At 56.9% G+C, this 27,497-nt stretch overlaps 1 protein-coding gene across 1 annotated transcript; it reads left to right on the top strand.

Annotated features, from left to right (window-relative positions):
- Positions 1-3,129: 3,129 nt before the first annotated feature.
- ASIC4 (acid sensing ion channel subunit family member 4) lies at positions 3,130-27,322 on the top strand. The gene is made up of 10 exons (XM_050752405.1): positions 3,130-4,127; positions 20,239-20,383; positions 20,482-20,609; positions 20,796-20,958; positions 21,370-21,426; positions 23,660-23,813; positions 25,586-25,677; positions 25,759-25,838; positions 26,146-26,250; positions 26,484-27,322. The coding sequence occupies exons 1-10, from the start codon at positions 3,546-3,548 to the stop codon at positions 26,595-26,597; spliced, it is 1,620 nt and encodes a 539-aa protein (XP_050608362.1). The 5' UTR covers positions 3,130-3,545; the 3' UTR covers positions 26,598-27,322.
- Positions 27,323-27,497: the final 175 nt, after the last annotated feature.

The following is a 27,497-nucleotide window of genomic DNA, read 5'->3' as shown; positions in this document are numbered from 1 at the left end:
TCTAGGAATTCGGGGGGTCATAGCATTTATGAATGGGGCCAGCCAGGCAAGGAATCTGGGTATCAGTTTGGGGGTTCCTGTGCTTTGAGAAAGCGCCCTTGGAACCCCCCAAGTTGGATCCTGGGAGGTTTCTGGGTCTGCCTTTGGGGCATTTTGCCCAAACAAAATCTCCATGCTTCCTCCCAGGAACCTTGAGCCAGAAACCCAGTGCTCTCCCTGTCTCTCTCCCGCTCTGCACGCGCCCCCCACCTGGCCCCGTTACCAAACCTCATCCCAGTCCAACTACCACTCATTCTCACTGTCAGGAAGCTCATCCCCTGGGGGGCAGAGGCGGGTGAACTGGACTGGGAATAAATCTGAGGAATGGGGACAACCGGAGAGCAGAGGAACCTGGGATGAGGCTTCACATTCTGACCCCGCAACACCCAGCTCCCCCGCACTCGCAGTCCAGGGTCCCTAACAGCCCCGCCCCCTTTGCTCACACCCAGCTAAGGGCCTGGCCAGCCACACTTGTCCCTGATGCCTCACTGCAAGGGGCAGCTGGTCCCCCGGGAGTGGGTGGGGGAAGCAGGGAGGGGTGGGGGAGCTTGGGCGCAGGGCTGGGGTGGGGGTGGGGAAGAAGCTGGGCCGGGCCCCAGGGACCAGCTGGGCAATGAGCCGGGGAAGCAGCCGGGAGGCTAAATGAGGGAGATTATCACCCAACTGCAGCCGGGCAGAGAGGGAGGCAGGCAGGGAAGCGGGGAGAGGGAGGAGAGAGGGGACGGGGCCAGAGGCGAAGGGGGTATAGAGAGACAGGGAGGGGGCCAGAGGGCCTGGTGAGAAGTAAAGGGAAAGGTCAAGAGATGAGCTGGAAGGATGGGGGCACTCCCCCAGAACATCACCAGATTCCTGGAGATCTGGGAGACTGGAGCTGGGGGCTTGGGGACAATTGGAGACAGCTGGCTGTGGGGCAGTGGTGGGGGTGTGCATGCAGCTAATTGCTGCTCCACTTCCTGGCAGCCTGGAGCTCCCCTCACAGCACCCCCCACATGCCCCTTATACCCAGTTACCACCCGATTTATTTCCTTATAGAGGTTGAAGGCGTCCTGCCATCCCTCAGGAGGAAGGAGGGTGTGATTTGTCTCATGGTGGAGGCCAGTATGTTGTCGGAGAAGTGTGACCCCAAGATCTCAATGGATGGTGGGGGAATTCAGAGACACGTATGCACTTCCGGGTAGTAACGAGTGCTGGGGAGAGTTTGGGGGGCAGTTCCCCGCTTTCTTGGCAGGGCCCCAGACTGAAGTAACCTTAAAAAGCAATTAAGTCACCTTTAAAAAAAAAACAGTAAAGAAAAATCAATATTAGGAGAAAGGGGAAGAGAGAGAAGGATGGGGAGGAACAGTGCGGGGGAGCTCTGGAAAGGTCTGGAAGTCTACCAGAAAGAGGAGAGCATAGGATGGGGCTACCTGGGCATGGGACAGAGAGAGGGGGCTGTCTGTGGTCACTTGGCCACTTTCAGTGCTAACTCAGCGGCTTCGTCCAATGCCAATCCCACTTTCCCTTCTGGGACACTATGTCCCAGCCAGATGCAGCACCCTGCCCCAGGGGTCTTATCTTCCCAGCTTGGGGAACCAGCTGACCCAGACTCATCGGAGGCTTGTGGGGAAGCCCAGCTGTGGGGTCCCTGGGGAAGCCACTTTGCCTAAAGGCTAGGGACAACCTAGGCAGGGCACCGTGCGTGGCCAGGGCTGGGTGTGTGGGCAGGCTCCATGCTGGTGATGGGGCCTGACCTGGCCTTGCAGCCAGGGTGGGCAAAGTGGCTCCTGGCCGCCAAGGGAGCCATCCCTGGACCCCTCCCCTGGGGCCAGGCAGAGGCTGCAGGGCCAGGCCTGACGCAGGGGGCGGGGTGGCCGTTGGGCCGCGGGTGGACCTCGGGCTCTAATCCCCAGCAGCTGCCGTTTCCCTCAGATCGATTCCCTTCTCACTTTTTTTTCAGCTGCTGGTTCCGCGGCTTGGATCGATGGAGCCACCTCCCCCCGCCCGTCCATGCTTCCTCTCCCTGCTGCTCATTAGCGCCCGGATTAATCAGCCCCCCTTTCCTCCCCTGTGAGGGCACATGCTCTCACATGGGGACCCAGAGCACAAGCACTGATTCTTGCCACCCCCACCCTGGGGGCACGGATGCATCCCCTACTGGCCGGTCAACTGAGGCTCCCACCCCCGCCTATGATGATGGCCCACATGGCTGTTCCCCTCCACAAGAGCACAGCAGACCCGTTAGGGCTCTCCTGCCCCACTCTGCCAGGCACCCCTCAAACCCGTTTACTTAGGAGAGCATTTGCTCCCATTGACACCCAGCACATCTTCCTGCTCCCTTCCATGCCCCCCCCCCGGGGCTCTTCCTCTCCCTTCATTGCATGCCCTGTCCCCCTACATATAGAGCACCCCCAAAACATACCTCCCCTTTGCTCCCTGGCTTGCTTACCCAACACCCCTCCCCTGAAGCCTGATTGTGGCAAGCGATTTGGGGAACATTTGGGGAAGCAAAGTGGCCACAGATATGCAAGCTGGCCAGGGTTCTCTCTGTCCCAGACATATAAATGACTGAGATTGGGGTTGGGGGCAAAATGAGGGTGAAGGTAGCCAGCTTCCCAAAAGGGGCAGGGGCTGGTGGGTGTTGAAATCAGGAGCAAAGCTCCAGGGAAGCTGAGAATCTTGGAGTCACAGTTGTCCCCTGGTCTGTCTAGCCTGCCCTCCTCTGCCCCCCTCCCCTCCCTCATTCAAACAAGTGGCTCTCTCAAGGAGTTTGTGGAAGCTGCTGTGAGTCGGGTAGTGGGATCAGGTGGTGACTGGGTGCTGGAGTCAGGAGTCTCGGAGGCCAGGAGGTGGGGGGATAGAGTTGGCTGACCCTTCATGGGGTGTGGGCCAGGAAAGTGGCAAAGAATGAGCTGAGGACCCTGGGCACGGCACCCTTCCCCGGGTGGCCAGGGAGTGGGGAGATCTGGGGACCCAGTGAGCGGCTAGGGTGCAGCAGGAGTTTGGGGGATAGCCCCAGTCTCGGGATCTCTGTCCTGGGCTGGGGACTGCCCCCTTCCCTGGCCTGGCTCCTGACGCCCGTGCTGCCGGTGAAACGCTGTTGACATGTCCTGAATTATTAAGCACGGGGTGGGCTCCGGAGCACATGCTGAGTGGAGCGGCTGGGGCTGCGCGGCGTGGCGGAGCAGCGCTCGCTCCCTCGCTCACTCGCTCACTCGCTCGCAGGGACACACGCAGGGGCTGACAGCTGTGCTGGTGCTGATAAGGGAAGCCACAAGGAGACGATCGAGGAGAGAGACAAGCGGCAGCAGAGGCAGCAGCGGCAGAGGCAGCACCAGGGCTGCGGAGCTGCTGGGAGTGGGAGTGACTCCCCCACCTCGGGCCCCCACCCTGTCCCTGTCCTCCTCCCGCTTGCCCTGAGTTTAGAAGAGCAGCCGCTGCTACTACCGCCACTCGGGAGGGCACCAGGGCTGCTGGCTAGGGAGGGACAGGGCAGGGAGGCTCTGGCCAGTCCCAGCAGCCGGGGACAGATGCCGATCGAGATTGTGTGCAAAATCAAATTTGCTGAGGAGGATGCGAAACCCAAGGAGAAGGAGGCAGGGGATGAGCAGAGCCTCCTCGGGGCTGCTCGGGGGGCAGCAGCCCCCCGGGACCTGGCCACCTTTGCCAGCACCAGCACCCTGCATGGACTGGGCCGGGCCTGTGGTCCAGGCCCCCACGGACTACGCAGAACCCTGTGGGCACTGGCCCTACTCACCTCGCTGGCTGCCTTCCTGTACCAGGCGGCTGGCCTGGCCCGGGGCTACCTGACCCGGCCTCACCTGGTGGCCATGGACCCCGCTGCCCCAGCCCCAGTGGCGGGCTTCCCGGCTGTCACCCTCTGCAATATCAACCGCTTCCGGCATTCGGCACTCAGCGATGCCGACATCTTCCACCTGGCCAATCTGACAGGGCTGCCCCCCAAAGACCGGGATGGGCACCGTGCCGCTGGCCTGCGCTACCCGGAGCCTGACATGGTAGACATCCTCAACCGCACTGGCCACCAGCTCGCCGACATGCTCAAGAGCTGCAACTTCAGTGGGCATCACTGCTCCGCCAGCAACTTCTCTGTGGTGAGTTCTGCCAGCTGGGCTGCCTGGCCTGGGGTGGCTGGAGGCTGGGGAGCGGGAAGGAGTGGTGGCAGTGGTGTGCAGGGGCATCCTCAACAGGGCTTCCCTTCCTTCTGCCACCAGAGGCTGGCCTCGTGTCTCTCCAAGCCTGGCATCTCCCTCTGGTTTCCCAGCCATGGAGCAGTGGCCGCTCATAGGGCTTACCCTGGGGCGCCTGCTGCTACTCTTCTTGTAGCACTCTTCTTGCTGCTGCTGCAGTGCCCAGGTCTGGGAGTTGGGGTGGGGGTTCCTGGGGTGGGCCCAGGTGTCCTGGAGCTGGCTGGCTTGCAGGGAAGGGACATACCATCCCAAGGCCAGACCAACTGACTCCCACTTTTCTCTTGCTCCCTTTTTCTTCCGAGGCTACTGGATTCTTCCCACCAAACGAAGGAGATGGGGAGGGGAGGTTTGGGGGGCTCCATCTAGGGAAGGACCCCAGGCAGCCTCCTGGGGAGCTGGCCTGGTGAGCAGGCTGCAGAGAGCCCGTCTTCAGGACACTAGGTGCCAGTGTCTCTTCTGGATCTCTGTGTCTCTCACATGCCCGCCTCACAGACTCCCTCACACATCCCTCTTTCATTCTGCCCTCCAGCCCTCCCGAGGGCCAGTCCCCCTCTGTCTCCTGTTATAGCGGCTCCCATGCCCAGATCTGGCTCTTACACTGGGAATCACTGGTTCACTCTTATGTGCATAACTCACCCTCACTGCTGCCCCAGCATGGGTGCATGCACACATGCCCGCACACACACACACACACACACACACTGCTGGGGGACACAGTTTCCTGCACACTCCCTCGCTCACACACACTCACTGTCCCTGTCACTACACTCACATGCACACCTGCACACCCACACCCAGAGAGCTACTCATCTCCATTTCTAGCTCCCAGCTCTCGCTTAGCTGCCAAGCACAGGGTCCCACTGTGGATGCCATCCCTTCTCATGACACCCCCCCCATCTATCCCACTGCTGCTCCCCATTTGGAGACTGCTGGCGCCATCTCTCACCTATGTGTGAGCACAAACACACGCACCCTCTCCAGGAGAGGGGTGTGAGCTTGGGCTGCTCTCCCATGCACGCCTCCCACAGTCAGGTATGTGAGGGGGGTGGGCGTGTCTTGTACGCCACCTGTCTGTCAGGGCTCCATTCACCCATAGTCACAGGGTATCTAGTATTCATGGTGCTCAAGATGCTTGTCCCCAGTCCACAGTTTGCTCCCAGCGTTGTGTGTCTGTGTGCGTGTATGTTTCATCCTTGTTACCGCTGCCCAGTGCATATGCAAATGTTTGGCGTCAACATGGTGCCCACTCCGGCCCAGCCTCCAGCAGCCAGCCCCAGTGATAGGGACCCCCACCAGGTTCTCACTCACCCGCTGCCTCAGGATCGCCAGGAAACATGCTCCAGCCAACAAGGTTCCTGGCCCCCACCATGTCTGCAGTGTCTGGGGCCTCCTGCCATTGGGCAGGGGAGTTAGGTAGAAACCGAGGGACAGGAGGGGGAGCATTGTGCAGGGAGAAGAGTCAGGGGTATTGGCCTGTTGTCCGGCTGTACACCCCCTCTCCTAGGGAAAATCACTGCTCCCCAAAGCCAGGGTTGGTAGAGTCCCCGAGGAGGAGGATATGGGGTATGGAGGGTGAGTGTGGCCTTTGGGATCCACAGGACTCTGCTGTCCTCAATCCTCACCAGTCCGTACTGGGGGCTGGGCAGAGCTCAGGCTCAGCAGGTGCTGTTGGGGCAGAAATCAATGGGGTCTTTGTGTCCCTGAGCGGGAGCTGGGGGTGGGCAGGAAAGGGGAAGGGTGATGAGACCTCGGTGGGAGGAAAGGAGAGGAAGAGCTGGAGGGGGTGAGGAAGTAAGGGGAGGAAGGCAAAGGGTTCTGCTTGGTCTCCAGGCTAGGAGGCGGTGCCTGGAGGATACAGGAACAGGGATCCCCTGATCAAGGCTGGTGAGTCCCCGGAATCCTGGGGATGGCCCGGAGGAGTGTGGGTGGATTTCCCACAGGCCCTCTGGTGCCCTGGGGCTGGAGAGAGGAGGATGGTAGAAGTCTGTGGGCTGAGGTTCTGGCCCTGGTGCAGGACAGTGAGGGGTAGAGGGCATAGCAACCACTGGGGGACAGGAATTCCCCTTTGGGATTTCCATTTCCCCTGTCTCCAGCCCAGCCTCCTACCCTTCTGCACACACTGCATCCCCTGTCTACTGAGCGTAACTCTCTCTTGGGTCTGGCATTCAAGGGCTGAGTCTGCTGCAGATTCACCAGGGTCTGGAATTACAGGTTGGGCTGGGGGCCCATGATCCATGGCAGTGGGGAAGATGGGGTGTATTACAGGGGAAAGGCTGGAGAAGGGGGAAGGAGATGAAGATATGGGGTCTCCAAAAAGGACATGAGGTCCATAATCAGCTCTGTGGTGAGGACCTGGAGTCAATGATGGGGATTTGGGGTCTATGGTGGGGAGATGGCTATGTGAGCTGGTTGGTGGGGAGCCTGCCAGGGTATGAGTGGTGAGATGGTCAGAGACAGGGACAGGCTTCACCACGGGGCTGTTATGTGTTTTCTGTTGCTTTCCCTGTTTCTTCCTTCCCACTCCCCACTCTGCTGTGACCTTTCCTCCGGAATCCAAGTTAATAAATGTCACATTTTCCAGCCTATTTTTACTCCGGGTAATGTGCCCTCCCCCAGTCCCCTCTGCTGCTGCTCTTGCTTCTGTTACCACTGCAATCGCTCTCCCCCCACGCTCCCTAATATCCCTTGATGCATTCCCAATCAGTCAGTCAATCAACATGGAGTTCTGCATGCCTACTATGTGTTGGACTCCCTGCTCAGAGCTGTGGAGGACAGCAAAGATGGGAAGCCCTGTCCCCAGTCCCTGTCCTCAAGCAGCCTATAGTCTCATGGTAGAGTGGGGACAGGGATACTCAGAAGCTTAAGCAACCATGCAAGAGTTAATCAGCCATGCAAGTGGTGTCATAAGGTGCCAGGATCAATTGCCAGACGAGGTGCATGGGTAGTAAGAGGCTGAGTTCAGAGAGGGAGAGGCCATTCTGGGTGGAGGAGAGCTGGGAAGACCTAGGGGATGAGGCAGGCTGGGCACAGTTTGGAAAGGACAAGAGGGAAGAGGGGAGAGAGGAGAGGGCTCTGGGAGGCAGTGCTCTGCACCATGGCTAGCTCCAGCTAGTTACCTCTGCTCCTCTCTTCTTCTCCCTCCCCTCCTCACTCAGTCTCATACCATCTCACTCCTACCCATTCTACCACCTGTATGTCCCCCACCCCCAGCCTTGTAGACAGCTCTCCCTTCCTCCCTGATTCCTGCCGCCATCTGCTACCCACACCCCCTTCCTCCAAGCCCCAGTTCTACCTTCCCCACTGCGGCCTGCTCTCAGCCTGCCCTCTTGCTAAAAGGCAGAAATCACTCTTTCTCCCGAGGCTTCATTTCTTGAGCTGTAAAATGCAAGGGTGGCTCTAAAATTCCGCATCTCCTCTCACCTGGGGACCACCAGGATTCGAACCTCGGCTCCAGCCATTTAGCTGTGTGGCCGTGGGGAAGCCAAAAAGCTTCGTGAGCATCAGTTTGTGTATTCTTTAAATAGGATATTAGAACCTAAAAATTGGGGGTTGCTGTGAGGATTAAAGAGATGCTCCTAAAGAGCTTATAGCACACTACCTGGCACACACATCGTATACACTGTGTAAGCGTCAGCTGTTATAAATGCCGCCACCCCAACTCCTGGCTATCTTTAACCTGACTGTTCTCAGCACCACCTACTGGTTTCCGACCCATGTACTGGCATCTTCATTACTCTCCATTACCTAGTCATCCCCCCGCTTTTGACCCTGTGGCCCACACCCTCCTCTGCCCTGTTCTATTCAGCCCTCCAAAATATGCATGCACGTGTGCATAGGTGCAGAAGTGTGCACACACTGTCTAGATCAGTGCTGGCCAATAGAACATTCTGTGGTAATGGACGCGCTGTGCACCTGTGCTTGTACAACATGGTAGTCACTAGCCACATGTGGCCGTTGAGCACTTGAAATGTGATTAGTGCAACAGAGAAAATGAATTTTTAATTCAAAGAGCCACACGTGGCTATAGGCTGCCGCGCTGGACAGCACAGCTCTGAATGACCCTAGGAATGAGACTGTCTGGGTAGGGCAGGGCTGGGATTACAACTGGGACCACAGAATATAGGGGGGTAGCTGCCAGCTGTGATTGGAAGTCATGCCGTCTACTCTGTGGGCTGCGATCTCAGATGGAGCTGAGGATAGGGTCTGTGTCTGGGGGCTGGGGGCAGTGGGGTGTCTGGAAACACCATGTGAGCAAAGGTGCCTTTCTTCCCAGGTGCAGGACATGACCTTGGTCTTTTCCATGTTACTGTGTGGAAATTTGAGGCTGGGGGAGGTGGAGAAGCCCTGTGGAGGCATGGGTAGGAGCCAGCCCCTCTCCTCAGGGTCCTCAAGGGTCCAGGCAGCCCCTGGAGGGCTAGGAGCCCGGGGCCCTGTGGGTGCCTCACTATCTCCATCCCCTCTGGGCTCTCCGGTCTCCCTCCCCCTCCCGACCCTCCTTCCCCACACGCTGGTGACTGCCGTGACTATTAATCACTAGCCCTGTTCTCTTCCTCTCTACTAATCAGGCACAATTAGACAAGGCCTCTTCCAGCTGGGCAGTCCCCCTCCCTGCCCTCCTCTCTTCTCCCTGCCCCACCCAACCACCAGCCAGGACAGCTCTGAGGCACAGAACAGCATGAAAGCCCTCTCTCTCTCTCTCTCTGGCTGTCACAGGATCCAGTTTCGGGCTGCTCAGCATCCACTCCTTCTGTCCCAGCGACCTCCTTAGCCCCTTCTCCTCCCAGCGTGTGGTCAGGCCAATACTGACAGTCTCTGCCTTCCACCCCCTGCCCTTGGCCCTGGGAGGAGCTACTCCACACTCCATCCCAACTCCACACCTTTGCCACTGGGTTGGAGGTTCCAAGGGCTGCCCCTTGCCCCGTTGGCTGTGGAAGGGAGGGGGTGTCCACTGAGGTGGGTCCAAGCCTCTAATCTGCTGCACAGGCGTCCCTCTGACTCCCCCAGCCTGTCCAGCCCTCTATTCCCCGTGGTCCCAGCTTCTTCTGAAGCATGAGCCTTAAGCACATTTTGTTCAACATCTGGTTCAGGGCGGATGCTGCCCTCAGGAGCCAGGCAGGTCAGGTTGGGGTGGGGGGATACAGTAGGGAAGGGTGGGGCCTGAGGAGAACTGAAGACCACTTAGTCTTGAAGGACGCAGCTGCTCCTCAGCCCCAGCTAACTGTTGCCCTGTGTGAGGAGCCCAGGATGGCTGGGTCTTCCAGTGTGTCAAAAGCAGCTTCAAATCGTGATTATTTTAACAGAACAGTAACTGATTTAAAAAATACTGAGGGCTGCCAACCCCTCAGATTGCACCCACCCTCTCCACCTTCCACCCCACACCAGCTGCGGCTCAGACCCTCCTGGAGGTGTGCGGTCAGCCTGCCTGTTTGGGCAGTGGAGTGGTTGGAAGGGATGTAAGTGGTGTGGCCCGGCAGGGAAGGGCAGGGACTGTTACTGTCTCAGAGGGCTGGTCTTCAAGGGCAGTGGGAGGACCGTGAGGGACATGCCCCACCCAGCCCCACTCAGCAGCCCCGTGGCCTCTTCATTAATCAGGAATCAGCCCCGAGCTGGGCTCATTATCAGCTCAGCTTCTCAGACACTGCCGGAAGATGCTGATTAGCGTTTGAAGAAATGGCCCCACGTCCTGTCCCCCTCTGATCCTCTGTCTGTCTCCCCTGCCCCACTCCTTCCTGGACCCCCACCCCTGCCCTTCTGCTTCTTGGGAGGAATCTGCTCCCTCTTGTGGCTGGCGGCAGGGCTGCCTCTGCTAGGTCCAGGCAGGGGGCAGGAAGGATCAGGAATGGAGAGGCAGGGGCACCCAGGGAGCACTACAGGGAGCATTGGAATGTCAAGACCCAAGCTACTGAGTCCCTGAGTCAGTGGGTCCCATGGGGAGGTGGAAGGAAGTGAAGGTGGTGGAGCCTGAGGTGGTCCAGGAGACATGGACGGCCACTCTGGAGGAGGGAACAGAGGCCGGCCTCAGGCTGCTGAGTTATAAGTGTTCCCTGCCCTTCCAGGCTAGCCCTGCAGCCCTCCTCCTTTGAGCACCTGGGAAGAGGAGGTGGGAACGGCCAGCACTGGGGGCAGGAGGGCCAAGGAGAGAAGATCTGCCACGTTTGTTTGTTTTTTGATTTTTTGCAAATCATGGTGGAGACTTAGGGTCTTCAGAAGGATGAGTGAGGGTGGGAAGGCAGGAGGAGGACAGAGGGGCAGAGACCCTGAGAGTGGAGATGGGAAGGTTCAGTGGTGTGTTTTCCAGGAAGAGATGGGCAGAGGTCTGCACTTCTTCCCCTGGCTCCTAGTCTGGGGCTGGCAGCGCTGGAAATCCAACCCACCCCTCAGATGCTCACCATGCCCTTGGGACACCCGTGGGTGTTGGGTTGGAGGGGGAGCAGTTCCAGAGAGATAGGCACGGGCTGCAGCAGCCGAGGCGGCAGCAAGAGTTCAGAGAGGAGCCACGGGATGATTAAGGGGAAATGGAGGATTGATTTAGGAGGAAAGATTAAAGGAGCTAAATCCGTGGCGCTTGGCTCAGCGGTGACTAAGCGTGGACAGGATAATAGCTTACAAATGTGTGGAAGGTGTAAATACCAAACGGGGGGAGGGGAGGCGGCTCGGCGGGCTCAGGGGGCGAGGTGGGGGCTGGGCAGGCCCCCGGGAGAGCTGGGAACCCCTGGGCGACAGCCCCTCCCCAGTGGGGGCTCACGGGGGAAGGAAACGGGACATTGGGGAGCCCCGGGTTCCCAGCAGGGGTTCCGTTTCTGGCCGCAGCCTTCCGGGCCTCGTGCTGATCTCCATGTCTCACTCCCTCCTGGCTGGGGATCTGAGGTCGCAGGTTCAAATCCCACCCGAGCACCCGAGTCCCTCAGTGCCCCTCGGCCCCGGGCCTTTCAGCCGCTTCAGGTCAGCCAGCCAGGCCCGGATCCGCATCCATCTCCTTGGGACCCCGGCCCCTGTCGCCCCCTCTCCGGCTGAAGGCGGGGGAGGGCGGCGGTGTCTCCCTCCGCGGTGGAAGCCTCTGGCGCTGCTGTGTGCGGAGGTCACTTTGCTGAGGAGCCGGGAGCCGGGGGAATGCAAATGAGGCAGGCCCAGGGAGGAGAGCGGAGGAGCCCAGAGGAGATGGGAGGGAGGGCGCTCGGGCGCCGTGATGGATGCCTGCCCCGCGGGAGGGAGCGGGGGGCGGCGAGGCGCGCGAGCCGGTGGGTGCGGCCCTCTGGGTGCGGGTGGGCCAGGCCTGGGCGGCCAGACTGTGTGTGCGGGAGAGGGCGGGGGGCCAGGGCTCCTGGCGGGCGCACACCCACCCACCCACCGTCCCCGCCGCCTCCTTCTGTCTTGTCTCCTGAACTCCCGCCTGGTTGTGGGTGTGTGCTCCACTGTGTAAGCAAAACTCTCGACGAGGAACTTTGCATCGAGGGGCGGGAATGTCAGGGAAGGACTTAGTTACCAATTCACCAATTAAAAATTGACTTTCTAGGGTGTAAGGCCTAAGCGGTCGCTGCCCGGGCAACGGTTTTGACTGTTAACCTGGGTCCCGGAGGCCTTCATCCTCCCGTTCTCTCCCGTGGAAGCGCGGCGCCCGCCGGGGACCACAGCCTTCTTCCACAGCCCCAGCCCTCCCTGGCTCCTAGGGCTCCCCTGTCCCTTCCACCACAGCTCACACATTTACATTTGAACAAACACCGCGGCCATTGCCTCCTAGATCCACCGTAGGGAGGAAGCGGCCCTGAAAAGCTCATGGGTGGCAGTGGAGTGGAGGCGGGGAGGTGGGGGGCCCCTGTATGCACGTGTAGAACCAGGCCTGCTGAGGGCGGCTGTGTATTCCTCTTTCTTGAGTGTGGCCTGGTCTGATGCCCCTCCTGGGTGAGCCAGGTGACTTGTTTAGAGAAGTTTTTTCCTGACCCTGCCAGCCAAATTGAGCTCCTGTTCCACCTTGGTGGCCTTGGCTAGGTCACCCCATCACAACAAGGATCACAACTAGTAATAATTTATCCATTTGTGTGACTGGTGGATTTGTGAACATGCCTGGTGCAGTTCACGGTGTTTATGTTGTAAGTGCCCCATAAGCACTTTGTTTTTTTTTGTTTTTTTGTTTTTCTTTTTTATTTTCGAGATAGGGTCACACTCTGTTGCCCAGCTGGAGTGCAGTGGTGCCATCACGGGGGCTGCCTGCAGCCTCAATCTCCTGGGCTCAAGAGATCCTCCCACCTCAGCCTCCTGAGTAGCTGGGACTACATGTGTGAGCCACCATGCCTGGCTAATTTATTATTATTTGTAGAGATGAGGTCTTGCTATGCTGCCTAGGTTGGTCTCAAATTCTTCGGCTCAATCGATCCTCCCACCTTGGCCTCCTAAAGTGCTGGGATTACAAGTGTGAGCCACCGCGCCTGGCCCGTAAGTACTCTGAATGAATGAATGTCTCTGCAGCCAGACAGCAAACTCCTTGAGGGCAGAGGCTGTCTGTTTTGTTCTCTGTTGTATGTCCAGTGCAAAGCACAGTGCCTGACACTGTTGAGCACAGGCTCAATGAATAGTGTTGGACAAGTTTGGACAATGAGTGTTGTTTGAACACTCACCAGTTCTTGAGTGCCTACTATTTGTAGGTACTGTGTGCCAGGTGTATGTCACATGGTGGCTATGGGTGGACTCCAGGCCCAGACTGCCTGCCCTGTCAGTTTCCTTATCCTGTCTGTACCTCCGTTACCCTGTCTGTAAAATGAAAACCATAGGACTACCGCCAGTATAGGAGTTTTGTGAGGATTAAGGGGTTAATCTACGTAAAGTACTTAGACCTGTGCCTGGCGCAGAGGTAAGTACTAAGTAAATGTTAGTGGTTGCTATGATTTACGTGCATTCTGTCTTTCCTCATAACACCTCTGAAGGGCGCCTGTGGTTATTCCCATTTTACAGATGAAAAATGGAGGATCGGAGAGGTTAATCGATTGAATCTGAATCCCACAGACTTAACTAAAGCTAAGGCCTGGATGTAAACTAGGTTGGGCTTTCCATCCGGTAGGAGAGGCATATCTCAGAGCCTGGGGATTTCGCTGTGACAGAGCTCCATCCTCTAAGCCACTCCCAAATTGCAGAGAGAGCCTGCAAGGTGCTTGATGCCCTGTGAGGATGCACCCAGTGGGGATCCAAGATGAAAATGACTGCAGCATCCTGGCGGGAAGCTCCATTCCCCAAAGGGCCTCACCCCTCCCTTGAGCATCTGCCAGGAATCACTGAATTGATCTCTAATCCTCTCATCTAACTTTAGGAGGAGGAATTACCATTCCCCTTCTACAGATGAGCAAACCGAGGCTCAGCAAGATTCAATCACACATCTGAGGTTGTTTGTCCAAAGTTGGTGGGAGAGGCTGGATTTGAACCCTGTTCTGTCAGGCTACAAAATATATGCCCCTTTCCCCATGTTATGAGCCTTCTGTGTATCCATTTCCAGCACCACATAGTGATCAGTCTCTGCCCTAGCTTGGTTCATGCTGGTCTCTACAAAACCCTTATTACTGGTATATGTATATGACTGCACTTTGCAAATGCCTTTCACATACTTCCACTATTTTGAGATGTACAACTAATCTGTGAAATAAGCAGGGATTTCTGTCTCTGCTTGACACATGAAGAAACTGAGGCCCAGAGAAGTTGATAAATCACTTTACTAACCTAAGTCACACAGGCTGTCAGTGGTGGAACTAGGGCTGAAACTAGGACCTGCCGACTCCCAGGGAGGTGATGTTGGCCTGTGAACCTGGGGTCTACTTCTGAATCTGCCCCTGTTTTCTGCATGCATGCCCTTGGATCTGAACCTTGCCATCTCTAGGCTTGTTTCTGCCTCTGTACAATGAGTGATTGGACTGAGTGACCTCGAAGTACTGAGTGATCTCGAAGTTCTGAGCAGTGCAGACACCCTAGGCATTTTGGTTGGTGCTATCTTCCTTCCTCTGCCCCTGGAAAGGATAGGGAAGGAAAAGGCTTTGAACCTGGATACTGTGCCACCCCTGAATAAAGCCAGGCCCTGGGAGCTGTTCCACCCCAGGGTGCTGGTCACAGTCCAGAGCAGATGAAGATGCACCCCCTTCCACTAGCCCACTCTGGACCTAGGGGCAGAGGAGTTCATTCTGGGAGTGCCTAAGTGAGAGGCATGGGGTGGACCCCATCAAGGGGAGAGCTGATAGAATTTGGGGGAAGGGACACCATGGAAGAATGTCAGGGCGGAGACCAGAGGCAGGATGCCCAGAAGGCAGTGGAGATAAAGCCCAGGCCGAAGATTAGCTCTGGGATTAGCCTGGCCTCGGCAGCTCCTGGCTGCTTCTTATCTCCTGGAGGCCCAGGGCCCTCTCCCTGCCATAGCTCTGAGCCCTGGCCCCGCTAATTGCCGGTTAACCCTGTGGGCTCTGCAAGGGAGGGAGGATGCGAGCAAGCCAGCCAGGGAGAGTTTTCTGGAGAAATGGAAGCTGTGAATGGATGGAGCTCCGAGGGCTGAGAGAAGCCACCGCTCTCAGGAGGAGCAAGCTCTGGACAGCTCTCTCCCAACCCCTCATCACTGTCTCAGGCAGATCCTGAGAGAGAGGGGCTGGAGAAGGAGGTGGAGGGCACCTGGAGAGGGGTTCCTGATGTGTTGGGTCAGGGTAGGGAGCCTCAGGCCCAGGGAAAAGTCTAGTAGGAAGACAAGAGGCTAAGACTGTACAGCCAGACTAAGGGATGGATAGAGAAGAGGCAAATAGGATAGAGAATGCAGTGGGCAAGGGACAAAAAGGCCAGGGGGCATCCAGGACAATGGGAGAGAAAGAGGCCAAGGGGAGGGGACAGGTCAACAGAGGGCAGGAGCAGAGAAACAGAGTCCGGGTGGATAACAAATCAGGGGCAGGGACAGACAGGCCAGGCGGATAGGGAAGGACTTGAGAGACAGACTGAGATCAGGAAACAGAGGCTAGCGAGGCAGACAGACCCGGGCCGGGGTTCAGGCCAACACTAAAGGGGAGGTGATCAGAGAAGGACAGGCAGAGGCTGGCCAGAAGGAAGGTGGGGGAGGGGACCCGAGGGTCTGTGTGCAGCACAGACATAGTCCTGTCTAGGAGCTGTCAGCCAAGGCCGGGAGGGGCTTTGGGAAGCCACATGCACCCGTTAGGGCTAGCAGTGTGGGCCTGGAGCTAAGGCAGAGAGACAAGGAGGGCCAGACCAAAGGAGGAGGTGGGGGTCTGAGATGAGGACAGCGCCCAGAGACTGAGAGCTGGTGATCTGGAGATAGCCCCTCTGCCATTAGGACACTCCCTGGCCCACAACCTTCCCCTTTCTGTGACTGGACCCTGGACTTTCAACTCCTTTGCATACTGTGCCCCCCCTTCCTGGGCCAGTCCATGGGGAGGGAGCAGTGGACAACCTGTGGGACCTTGTGGCAGAGCTGCCGTGCCGTCTCCATGGAAGAAGCTGTGGGCTGTGCTGCCACCAGAGGTCTGCCACTTAGAAGCTGATGGCTCCACCCGCCCCTGCCTGCCTGGCCCAGGGACTGTCTCCTGGGCAACACTGCGCTCTGACCAGCAGTCAGGACTGACCCAGGCTGTGCTAGTGTCCTCCTCCTGCCAGTCTGGCCGGTCTGTTCCCTGCAGAGTATCCCTGAGACCCAGACAACTTCCACCCATGTCCCTTTGTCACCTTGACTCTGCACAGCCACCTTGAGGGTTTGTGTGCCAAGGAACCACCACCCTCGCCAGCTAGGCATTCATTCTGCCCTGTGTGGAGTGGGCTCGGTGCCATGTAGCATATGTCTGTGTGTGTCTGTTGTAGGTGCCAGGTAGGGACGCTGCCCCAGCCCCTCCGAGAGTCAGAAACCTCCAAGAGTCATTCATTCACTGAACACCCACCAGGTGTTCTATAAGCACCTACTGTGCTTTGACACAGGGTTCAGTTCTGTATGAATCTCGGCTGTCATTTACTTGCTGTGTGCCCTTAGCCAAGTCACTTTCCTTCTCTGAGCTTCCGGTACCTAATCATTAAATGGGGACAACAATACTTAGCTCATATGGGTTTCTTGGAGACTCAAAAGAGAAAATAGATCAAAAGCACCTATCACAGGACTTGGTACAAAGTGGGGATGTTTGACAGTGTTTGCTTTCCTTCCTCCCATCTCACACCTCCTTCTGCAAATCTTGCTGGGCTCTGGGGATGCCAAGAGGGAAACAGGACTCCTGGTCACAAGGAGTTCATGGTCCCATGGGTGAGGCTGAGCTTCAGAGAGACCATAATGGTGCCTGACAGACAGGGCTCCGCCAAGGTGGTGCTGAATGCTGAGCGACACGAGTGAGGAGCTCATAATATGGGTACTCCACGTCGACCATGCCTTCTTTAGCCTTTCAACTGAAGCGTATACGCAAAACTGGCTGTGTCAGCAAGAGCTGATTCCAGCATCTTCTTGGTTTGAATTAGGAAGAGGTTGAGTACTTTCAGATTTCTACAAATACTAATATATGCCTCCCATCTGCCTTTTCCACACCACTAGGAACCAGGAAGTTTTTCTTTTCCTTTTTTTTTTTTTTTTTTTTTGAGACAGAGTCTCGCTTTGTCACCCAGGTTGGAGTGCAGCGGTGCAATCTCAGCCATTTGCGATTCTCCTACCTCAGCCTCCTGAGTAGCTGGGACTATAGGCGCCCGCCACCACACCCGGCTGATTTTTGTATTTTTAGTAGAGATGGGAGTTTCACCATGTGGCCAGGCTAGTCTCAAACTCCTGACCTTGTGATCCACCTGCTTCAGCCTCCCAAAGTGTTGGGATTACAGGCATGACCCCCAGGGCCTGGACTTTTTTTTTTTTTTTTTTTGAGATGGAGTCTCGCTCTGTTGTCCAGGCTAGAGTACAGTGTGATCTCAGCTCACTGCAACCTCCGCCTCCTGGGTTCAAGCAATTCTCCTACCTCAGCCTCCCGAGTAGCTGGGATTACAGGTGCCCACCACGATGCCCAGCTAATTTTTGTGTTTTTAGGAGAGATGTGGTTTCACCATGTTGGTCAGGCTGGTCTCGAACCCCTGACCTCAAGTGATCTGCCCTCCTCGGTCTCCCAAAGTGCTGGGATTACAGGTGTGAGCCACTGCACCCGGATGGGACAGAGGAATCTTGCACCCAGCCCACTTCAGGGTTCCTCCACCTCCAGTGACTTGTGATAAGAGCACAGGTCTAGAGTCGGGCTGTCTTGCTGGGTTCTCCCCCTTCATCTAGTGCCTTTCTATTCACAGTGTGGTCCATGGACTTTCAGCCTTGTCCAACCCCCTCCCCACATCTGTTCTATCAGAATCTGCACTTTAAAAAGATCCCCCTGATTCATGTGCATAATAGCATTTGAGAAGCCCTGAGCTTGAACATCTTGGGAAACCAGCTGAATTCTCTGAGCCTCCATTTCTTTCTCTGCAGAATGGGGAGATAATAATACCCACCTCACAGGGTAGTTGTGAGGATTCATCCAGATAGACCATGTGAAGCGTTTAGCACACTGCATGGGGCATACTGAGCGCTCCTGAGCTGTCCGTGACACCCACTCCTGCCCCACAGATGGACACATAATAGGGAGGAGGGCAGGGGTGATACCAATGGGGTCAAGAACTTGAACCTGGAAGCTGGTAAAGGTGTGTGTGGGGTGTTAGGAAAGGAGAAGACTCCGGGGACAGGTGAAGAATTGAAGGGAAGCCGATATGGAGAAGAAAGGGTGAGGAAGGTCAAGAGGAACGGTGCAGAAGCGAAAGGGGAATGGGAGAAGAGAAGGGGACGGGCCTGGGGCCCATTCCTGTTTCATCTACCTGGATGGGGCTGGGGCAGGAGCTGGGTCCTGAGGTAGGGTAGGCTTGGGGTGGGGGTACAAGCAATGGTTTGCGGGAGCAGCTGGAGCCTTGCCCCTGACCCCTGGATGAGGTGCACCTCTCCTTCTTCCCAGCTGTGTGACTTTGAATGTCACTTCACTTCTCTGAGCTGTGATGTCCTCATCTGCAGTAGTCGGGACAACTACACCTAGCTGGTACTGAGGGGATGTGGGCAGCGGTAGACGGCACCATGTTCTGTAAACTCAGGGTGCTTTGTTTGTGGTGCACACGTTTTTGTTTCGGGAACGGGAGGCAGGGTGGTTGAGTGGTAGAAGAACTGTGGGAGAGAGAAGGATCCGGGCTGCAGCTCCCAGAGCACCGCAGCAGGGTGGTCTAGTTCTCAGGGATGGGGACCCCTAGGAGGTCTCGGGAGGACTCTCAGTTGGTTCGCTGCTCTCCACCCGGCCCCTCTTCCTTCTGCACTCCCCCTGTGAAACCAGGCATTCAGGATCTCTTTTTCCTTCCACACTGCTTCCTGCTATTTCTCCCAGCTTTTACCAGTGGAAAATGTTCCCAAGGAGAGGGGAGGGGGAGCGGGAGAGCGTGATTGAGTGCGCCGACCCCTTGCCCCCAGGGAAGGTGCTGCCTGTGATGGGTTTGACCCAGGGGCTCGGCTCTGTTGGGGAAGCCTGGCACGGGGGAACTAGAACCCGCCTCTCCCTCAGCCTCTTCTCCACCCCTGCCGCTGCGCAGCTGCTGGCGGCAGCTAAATCCCCAGCAGGAGCCTGGGCTTCCATCTCCGGGGCGCCAGCGCCATCTGCTGTCCATGCAGGAGAACTGTCCGCAGAGGAAAAGGGAGCCTGGCTTCTGTGCTGCAGAGACAGCTTATTAAGTGTCCCTTGTGCCCCGCACTGGGCCGGAGGCTGGGGACACCAGACAGGCTCACTGCTTCTGTGCAGCATACACGCTCATTGAGGGAGATGGACAATGGACAGGAGACAAGCAGATGAACAAGATCATCTCAGGTCTTGATAAGTACTTTGGGCAAACCAACAGACATGTGGATGCAAGGACGGTGACACTGAACGTGTCTGTGTGATGTATGAGTGTGACATGCTGAGGCTTCAGCGATGGGCAGCTAGCCATACCAAGAGTGTGTGTGCAGTGGCATTCCAGGAGAGGGGACAACAACAACAAAAGCCTGAGGAGGAAAGGAGTCCGAGTGTCTGAACTTGTCAGATATGGGGGAGGTGGTGGAAAGGCAGGCAAGGGCCACATCACATGGGCACTTTTGGGTTAGGGAAGGAGCGTGACTTTGTTATGTGGGAAATGGGAAGCTATTGTTGGGTAAGTCAGTGAGTGGTTTCATTGGATCTGAGCACCGTGGACTGGGCACCATAGCTTCCAGTAGGGAGGGGCAAGGGTGGACCAAGGTGGGAGACCAGTTAGAAGGAGATGGCAAAATGGGGGTTGCTGGAGAAGGAAGGAAAGTGGATGGATTCTAAATATATTTCAGAAGTGGCCTGGAGGCTGGATGTGGTGGCTTATGCTTGTAATCCCAGCACTTTGGGAAGCCAAAAGCAGAAGGATTGCTTGGGCCTAAGAGTTCAAGACCAGCCTGGGCAACATGGCAAGACCCTGTCTCTACAAATATAAAATAAAAAATAAAAAAACTTAGCTAGGCTTGGTGGCATATGCTTGCAATCCCAGCTGCTTGTCAGGCTGAAGCAGGAGGATGGCTTGAGCCTGGAAAGTTGAGGCTGCTGTGAGCCGAGATCGTGCCACTGCATACCAGCCTGGGCAACAGAGCAAGACCATATCTAAAAAAATAAGAAAGAAAAAGAAGCAGGGATGATGGATGGGGAGATTTTAGAAATTCCGACTTGAGAAACTGGATGGATATAGTGGGGTGGTTTACTAGGGAGGAGGAGGATGGTGTGGGGCAGGTAGCGTTTGGGAAGGTGTTGATGTGCTGATATGTTAAGTTGGAGATGCCTTTTAATCATCTAAGGGAGGCCATCAGTGGAAAAGTTGGCGCTCATTGGAGAGACTGGGCTATACATTGCTTGCTAGGATATGGGACTGGAGTGTCCAAGCAGATCTAGTGGCCCTCGGCGGGGAGCAGGGAACTTCGGAGTTGCCTTGGCCACTCCTTTCATCTCCCCTCCTGCTCTCTCACCCCACCTCCCAGGTCTATACTCGTTATGGGAAGTGTTACACCTTCAACGCGGACCCGCGGAGCTCGCTGCCCAGCCGGGCAGGGGGCATGGGCAGTGGCCTGGAGATCATGCTGGACATCCAGCAGGAGGAGTACCTACCCATCTGGAGGGAGACAAGTACGCAGGCCGGAAAGGGACAAGGGCCATCTTGGGGACTGGGGCCTGGGCCCTCTGCCTGGGATGGGTTTCCAAAGGTCCCCATCTCTGCTGTGCAGATGAGACGTCGTTTGAGGCAGGTATTCGGGTGCAGATCCACAGCCAGGAGGAGCCGCCCTACATCCACCAGCTGGGGTTCGGGGTGTCCCCAGGCTTCCAGACCTTTGTGTCCTGCCAGGAACAGCGGGTGAGCACCTCCTGCCAGGCCCTGGATTGGGCACAGGGCTCACCTTTGGGCTCAGAGGGGATGCAGAGCAAACCTGCCCTTTAGAAGCTCACAGCCTGCCAGCTGTATTGACTTTGCTGGGGCTGTGGGCACTGGAGGACCGGGTGGGATTCCTGAGCATGACCTCATCATGACCCACCTCTGCAGCTGACCTACCTGCCCCAGCCCTGGGGCAACTGCCGCGCGGAGAGTGAGCTCAGGGAGCCTGAGCTTCAGGGCTACTCGGCCTACAGTGTGTCTGCCTGCCGGCTGCGCTGTGAAAAGGAGGCTGTGCTTCAGCGCTGCCACTGCCGGATGGTGCACATGCCAGGTGGGCACCCCACCCCTAGCTAGCCCTCCATGCCACCCTGCTGGGCTCCAGAGCCTCCTGGGGCAAGGCAGTGCTCATGTGCACAGGCAGGCGCATGTATACAACATATGTGTGTGTCTGTACCCGTGTGAGTGTGCATGTGTGTGTTTGGGACTTTTAAACATGGTTTCACATATGCCTGTGGGAATGCTGGCATGCAGATGCCTGTGTGCATGTTGATATGTATTTGTGTACATGTATGCTCATTTATATCCATGGTTGCATATTTGTGGGGGTTGTGTGTGTGGTGTTCAAGCACATTTATGCAAATGTGTGCATATGTGTGTGCATGCATGTATGTGCTTACATTTGGGCGTGTGGGGGACAGGGGAAGTGATCGTAGATTCTAGGAATAATCTTCTCTCCTTTCAGGCAATGAGACCATCTGCCCACCAAATATCTACATCGAGTGTGCCGACCACACACTGGGTCCGTGCTGCCTACCCTTCCCTACCTCTCCATCAGCCTCTTCATGTCTCTGTCCACTCTTCTCCTCACTGTCTTGGCTCCTCCCCTCCCAGTCTCTTCCTGGAGGGTTCTTCCTGGGGGTTGAGCCTTAGCCCATACTTCAGTGGGGTCGGGGAGAGGTCTGCAGACCTCTGCAGGTACAGACACTTGGGTAAGTGGAGGCAGCAGGGTGGGGGGATTACAGAGAAGCCAGGACTGGGAGTGAAGGGCTGGGCTTCTCATCTTGGTTCAACCAATGAGCTCACCCACTTTGAGAAAGTGAAATGACTTCTCTCTTGGTCTCAGGAAAAATGCATTGCTGGCTATCAGTGTGGGTAAGGCAAACCCCATCTGTCCACAGATCTTGCCTGATCTGCAGTTCATCCATCTATCCATCCATTCATCGATTCGTGCATTTTCCAGACCTTTACAGCCTGTGCTGGGTACTGGAGGTGAGAGTGGGGGCAACAGCCCTTCCCTTGGAGAGCTTATAGCCCGGCAGGGCTGTGGGCAGCCATTCCCACACAGCCCATTAACTCCTGGAGAGGGGAGCCTCGGGTGTGTGGCAAGGCCCCAAGGAGGGGTGTGCAGCCCTAGCCAGGGAAGGTAGGGAGGATTCCTAGAGGAAGGGACACATTAGCTGAGGCTTGATGGCTGTATAAGAGCCAGGTGCAAAGGGGGACATACACTAAAGACCTGTGGCCAGAAACAGCATGCTGTGTCCAGGGCACTGAAAGATCTGTGTGGCCACAGGGCAGAGAACAGGGGAGGGAGTGGAAAGAGTGGAGGAGGGAGGCCAGGCACAGTGGCTCACACCTGTAGACCCAGCACTTTGGGAGGCCAGGCTGTGTGGATCACTTGAGCCCAGTAGTTCGAGACCAGCCTGGGTAACATGGTGAGACCCTGTCTCTGCAAAAAATAAAAAAGTGAACTGGGTGTGGTGGTGCACACCTATAGTCCCACCTATTTGGGAGGCTAAGGCAAGAGGATAGGCTTGAGCCTGGGAGGTCCGTGAGCTGGGATCACACCATTGCACTCTAATCTGAGCTATGGAGTTACCCTGTCTCAAAAAAAAAAAAAAAAAAAAAAAAAAAAAAATGGAGGAGGGAGGCTCTAGGAAGCCCACAAAGGCCTCTGGCAAGGCAGGAATGCCAGGTGAGTCCAATGAGGTGTGGACAATGGGTAGGTGGGGAGGAGACTCAAAGTCAGGGACTGGCCAAGCTGGCTGCAGTAATCCAGACACCTGGGGCCTTGGGGCTGGGTCTGAGACACTGGGCAGCCAGACACACATCCAGCCCCTCTCTGTCCCCCACACCACCTGCATCTGTCACAGGGGTGATTGGAGGTGTTTAGTGAAGGAACAGATGTGTGATCAGGAGTAAAGAAGCTGCAAGGCACAGCGGGAGATCACAGAGCTGGCAACATGGGGAGCCTTCATCCCCACCAGGCCTGCAGGAGGAGAGACCTGTGGCTGTCCGAGAGGACTGACTGACAGCAGCATGGCTGGAGGAGCAGCACAGCCTCTGCCACCTACGGCCTGGCAGTGAGGAAGCCAGGCAGGAGAAATACCCTGGCATCTCTTCCCTCTCACCTTCTGTTTCTGCCAGGGCCTCCTGTTGGCCAAACTCAACCCAAAGCCAGAGGACAAGGGAGTTGAGGTGATGCATTTGGCAGAGATCAGCCTCGTAGGGTGCAGAGCAAGGTGGAAGAGTGGAGAGTGGAACTGAAGGGGCAGGCAGAGAAAGCCCAGCGCATTGAGCCTGGGACGCTTGTTGGTCCATTTGTTCTTCTGTTCACCCATCCATCGATCTGGCCATCTGCCATCCATCCATCCATCCATCCATCCATCCACCCACCCATCCATGCATCCCAGCATCCTCTCCACACCTCCTTGTGTGTCTGAGGCCTCACATAGTTGATTAGCTCTGGTGGATGGGCTCTGTTCTCCCTCTGGGCCATGAGGACCCCCCCAGTCCCGGGGGTTGGGAGGGTGCTGGGGGGTTCTGCTTACACCTGCTCTCCGGAGCAGTCTGAAGCTGGTTCATGTGGGGACCTGCAGCCAGTCCCCTCTAGGAAGCACCGGGGCTGGCCAGTAAAGGCCCTTGGTGTGGGTGTGCCTGCTTCAGGACAGCCCCCGGGCCTCCTCTTTGCAGCTGGTGGGCCACTGGACCACCCTTCTCCAACTCCCACTGTAGCTGCTGCCTCTGTGTTGCAGATTCCCTGGGTGGGGGCCCCGAGGGCCCGTGCTTCTGCCCCACCCCCTGCAACCTGACGCGCTATGGGAAAGAGATCTCCATGGTCAGGATCCCCAACAGGGGCTCAGCCCGGTACCTGGCGAGGAAGTACAACCGCAATGAGACCTACATACGGTATGTGTGCCTGTGGGCGGTGGCTGTGTGACTCTGTGTGTGTGTACGTGTGTGTGAGCATATGTGTGTATGTGTGTGTCTGTGGGTGTGGGTGTGTATGTGTGTGGGGTGTATGTGGGTGTGTACGTGTGTGTGCATGCATGTTTGCGTGTATCTGTGTGGGGCATGTGTATGTGTGTGTTTCCTGTGGGTGTGTATGTGAGTGTATGTGTATGTGAGTGTGTGGTATGTGTGTGTGCATGCACACTTTGTGTGTATCTGTGAATGGGTATGTGTGTGAGAGAATGTGTGTCTGTGTGTGTGTGTGTGTGTGTGTGGTGGAGGCTGCCCTCAATAGGCGCTGGGCATGGTGGAGGTGGGGAGTGGGCCGCATCTCTATGATAAGTCTTCTACCAGGAATGCCTTTCATAGCCCTTTACTACTACTACTGCTACTACTACTACTACTTCTTCTTCTTCTTTCTTCTTCTTCTTTTTTTTTTTTTTTTTTTTTTGAGACAGAGTCTTGCTCTGTCACTCAGGCTGGAGTGCAGTGGCACAATCTTGGCTCACTGCATCCTCCACCTCCCAGGTTCAAGCAATTCTCCTCCCTCAGCCTCGCAAGTAGCCTGGATTATAAGCACCCACTACCACACCCAGCTATTTTTTTGTCTTTTTAGTAGAGATGAGGTTTCACCATGTTGGCCAGGCTGGTCTTGAACTCCTGACGTCAAGTGATCCACCATCCTTGGCCTCCCAAAGTGCTGAGATCATAGGTGTGAGCCACCGTGCCTGGCCACAGCCCTTTTCTTCTAAGCAGCCCCACTCATTGTTCAAGTCATGTTCAGTGTTTCCACCTCCCGGTCCAAACACCTTTCATCTGAGCTCCCAGCACCCGTACAGATCTCCATCATTACACATATGCCACGTTTCCGAGTGCTTTGCTTATGTGTCTTTCTCCCCTTCTCTAAGGGAGAGGGACAGGATGAGACCGGAGAGAAACACAGTACCCTGCAGGGGGAGGCAGGAGGGACCGCCCTGAGCCTTTGGTCTGGTCCCCTCCAGCCAGTCTACAGTTTCGGAGCATGGTCTGGGTGCCAAGCCCAGTGCTGAGTTCTGTGGGGACAGATGATTACGACATAAAATCCATGCCACAATTTGTCAATGAGCCTACGTTTGATAACGTAGGACTGATTCTCAGGCCTCAGTCAGGGAGGGAAGCCTGGGAGGCGTGAGCTCACCTCTTAGGGCCCTGGGTTTGGGTCTGCGAGAGGAGGTGATGGAGAGGTGTCCAGTGAGAGGACGTTGGGCAGAGGGGTGGTGTGGCACGGGGCAGTGGTGTGGTGTGGAGCCTGAGCCATAGGCAGCTGTGTGGAGGAAGGAGAAAAGACAGCGGCTGCGGAAGAAGGTGCCGGGGACAGGCCACCGGCTGCCCAGGACACTGAGAAGTGGCATTGTGGAGTGGACTGACAGGCAACAGGGGTCACTGAAGGGTCCGCAGAGGCATAAGGAGGAGGCAAAGGCAACACCACTGGCTGTTTTAGAGGAGGGAGCAGGGTTTCCTTCAGGTCCAGGAGTTGTGTTTTGCTCTCCCAGGCCCTTTGCTACCCCTCAAAAGGTGAAGCTGACACACATCCGGGACTGCCTCCCCTCACAGCCTTGGGGAGTCCAGGGGGTGGTCACTGACTTCCCTATGCAGAGGTCTCTGATCAAGATCTGCTGGATCCAGGATGCCCCTGCCAGCCTTCTCAGGAAGCGAGGCCCACACGGATACCCTGCTTCCTGTCTCCACAGGGAGAACTTCCTGGTCCTAGACGTCTTCTTTGAGGCCCTGACCTCTGAAGCCATAGAGCAGCGAGCAGCCTATGGCCTGTCAGCCCTGCTGGGTGAGACTGGTGTCCCCCTCAGCTTGTGTGTGGGTGGATCGACCCGGCCGCTCCCTCTGACACTGCTCTCCTGCTTCCCAGGAGACCTCGGGGGACAGATGGGCTTGTTCATTGGGGCCAGCATCCTCACGTTGCTGGAGATCCTTGACTACATCTATGAGGCAAGGGCCCCGGGAAGGCAGGGTGGGAGTGGCGACCATGGGCAAAGCAGAAGGGGGCAGTGCGGGGTGCCTGGTGGAGCTGGCCTGGCTGGGAAGTCAGGTTCAGCGTTCTCTGCCAGGGTCCCCTGACTGGCTGGCAGGCCTGAGGGCTCAGAGTCAGGAGAAGGGGATAGGTGAGGAGGACAGGGTGTCCTACTGGGAGTTTGCTGTGGCAGTGAGTCCTGTGGGCAGCTGGGCATGGTAAGGCTCACGTTTCTCCTCAACCAATTTCCTGAGCCCACTGCTGTCCCCCACCCTGAACCTCAAGGTGTCCTGGGATCGACTGAAGCGGGCATGGAGGCGTCCCAAGACCCCCCTGCGGACCTCCACTGGGGGCATCTCCACTTTGGGGCTTCAGGAGCTGAAGGAACAGGTGAGGATGAGCTCTACAGAGCGTGCAGCCACCCCTCCCCAGGACTGAGACCCCATGGTTTCTGAACCAGCCTGTGGAGTGGGCCCTGGAGCCTCTGCCCAAGGTGACAAGGAAAGACTGGCGGTGTGAGCCCTGGGGACAGCACTTGACCTCTCCCTGTCCCACTCTTTCTCGGCAGAGTCCCTGCCCCCATGAGTTCTCCCTAGCCACTCCCTCTTTTCTTTCTCCTGCAGAGTCCCTGCCCGAGCCGGGGCCATGCCGAGGGTGGGGGGGCCAGCAGCCTGCTCCCCAACCATCACCACCCCCACGGTCCCCCAGGAAGTGTCTTTGAAGATTTCGCTTGCTAGGATGGTGCTGTGACTGAAAGGATCCAGGAGTCTGAGACCTCTCCTGGGATCCCCAGCACATTCTCCTCCTGCTCCTGGGAAAGACCTGGGGGCGGTGCTCACTGGGAGGGCCAGGACTCAGTTCCTGCTCTTATCCTCCCCTGCCCTGATGTCAGCTGCTTTGCACAAAGGTCCTTCTTGTCCACACCCCTTACCCCCAGGCTGGTGCCCCGGGAGGGCTGGAAACCAGGCCATGGGCCCTCATGGAGAGGAAGGGAAGGAAGGAGAGAGGGAGGGGAGGATAGAGCTCATCCCAGCCGGGGAGGGGGAGCCCTCTGTACATTTGTATATATTTAGGGAAAGCCGGGTGGGGGGATACAGATGTAGAAGGTGGGTAGGGCTACACGGGTGGGTGATTTAGGGACAGCCAGGGTCCCAGCCCTAATGTCAGCAGGAAAGGGAGAGCCCCAGGACTCAGGAGTGCTGGGCTGGTCCTGCTTCCTGCCCCTCTCCAGGCCCAGCTCCCCTCTTGGCAGGGGGAGAGGATGGCCCAGCAGGCCTGGCCCAGCTCCCAGTTCCCCCTGCACCAGCCCCACCCCTAGAGTCCCTTCTATAGGGAGGGGGCAGGAGACCTTCCAGACTTCGGCTGAGCTTGGAGGGTGGGAAGGGAGCCTTCTCAGGCCTCTCTCCCTCCAGTCTGATTTTGTAAAGTGCTGATGAGATTGGGAATAAAGAGGCATAAAGAATTCTCTGTGTGTATGTGTGACCAAGCACGCACTGGGGGCTGGGGTGAGGCTGGGCACATGCATGACTTGGTCCCGGGTGAAAGGAAAGGCAGGCCCCAGCAGGGGCAGGGGAGCCTGTGTGCTTAGCCAGTTCTCCCTCCCCCACGCCCGTCTACCCTTTCAAAACCTCTGAATC

This window comes from Macaca thibetana, chromosome 12, assembly GCF_024542745.1.
Source record: "Macaca thibetana thibetana isolate TM-01 chromosome 12, ASM2454274v1, whole genome shotgun sequence".
NCBI lineage: Eukaryota > Metazoa > Chordata > Mammalia > Primates > Cercopithecidae > Macaca > Macaca thibetana.
Note: the sequence above shows the minus strand (reverse complement) of the source record. Positions and strands in the feature narration are given on the sequence as shown.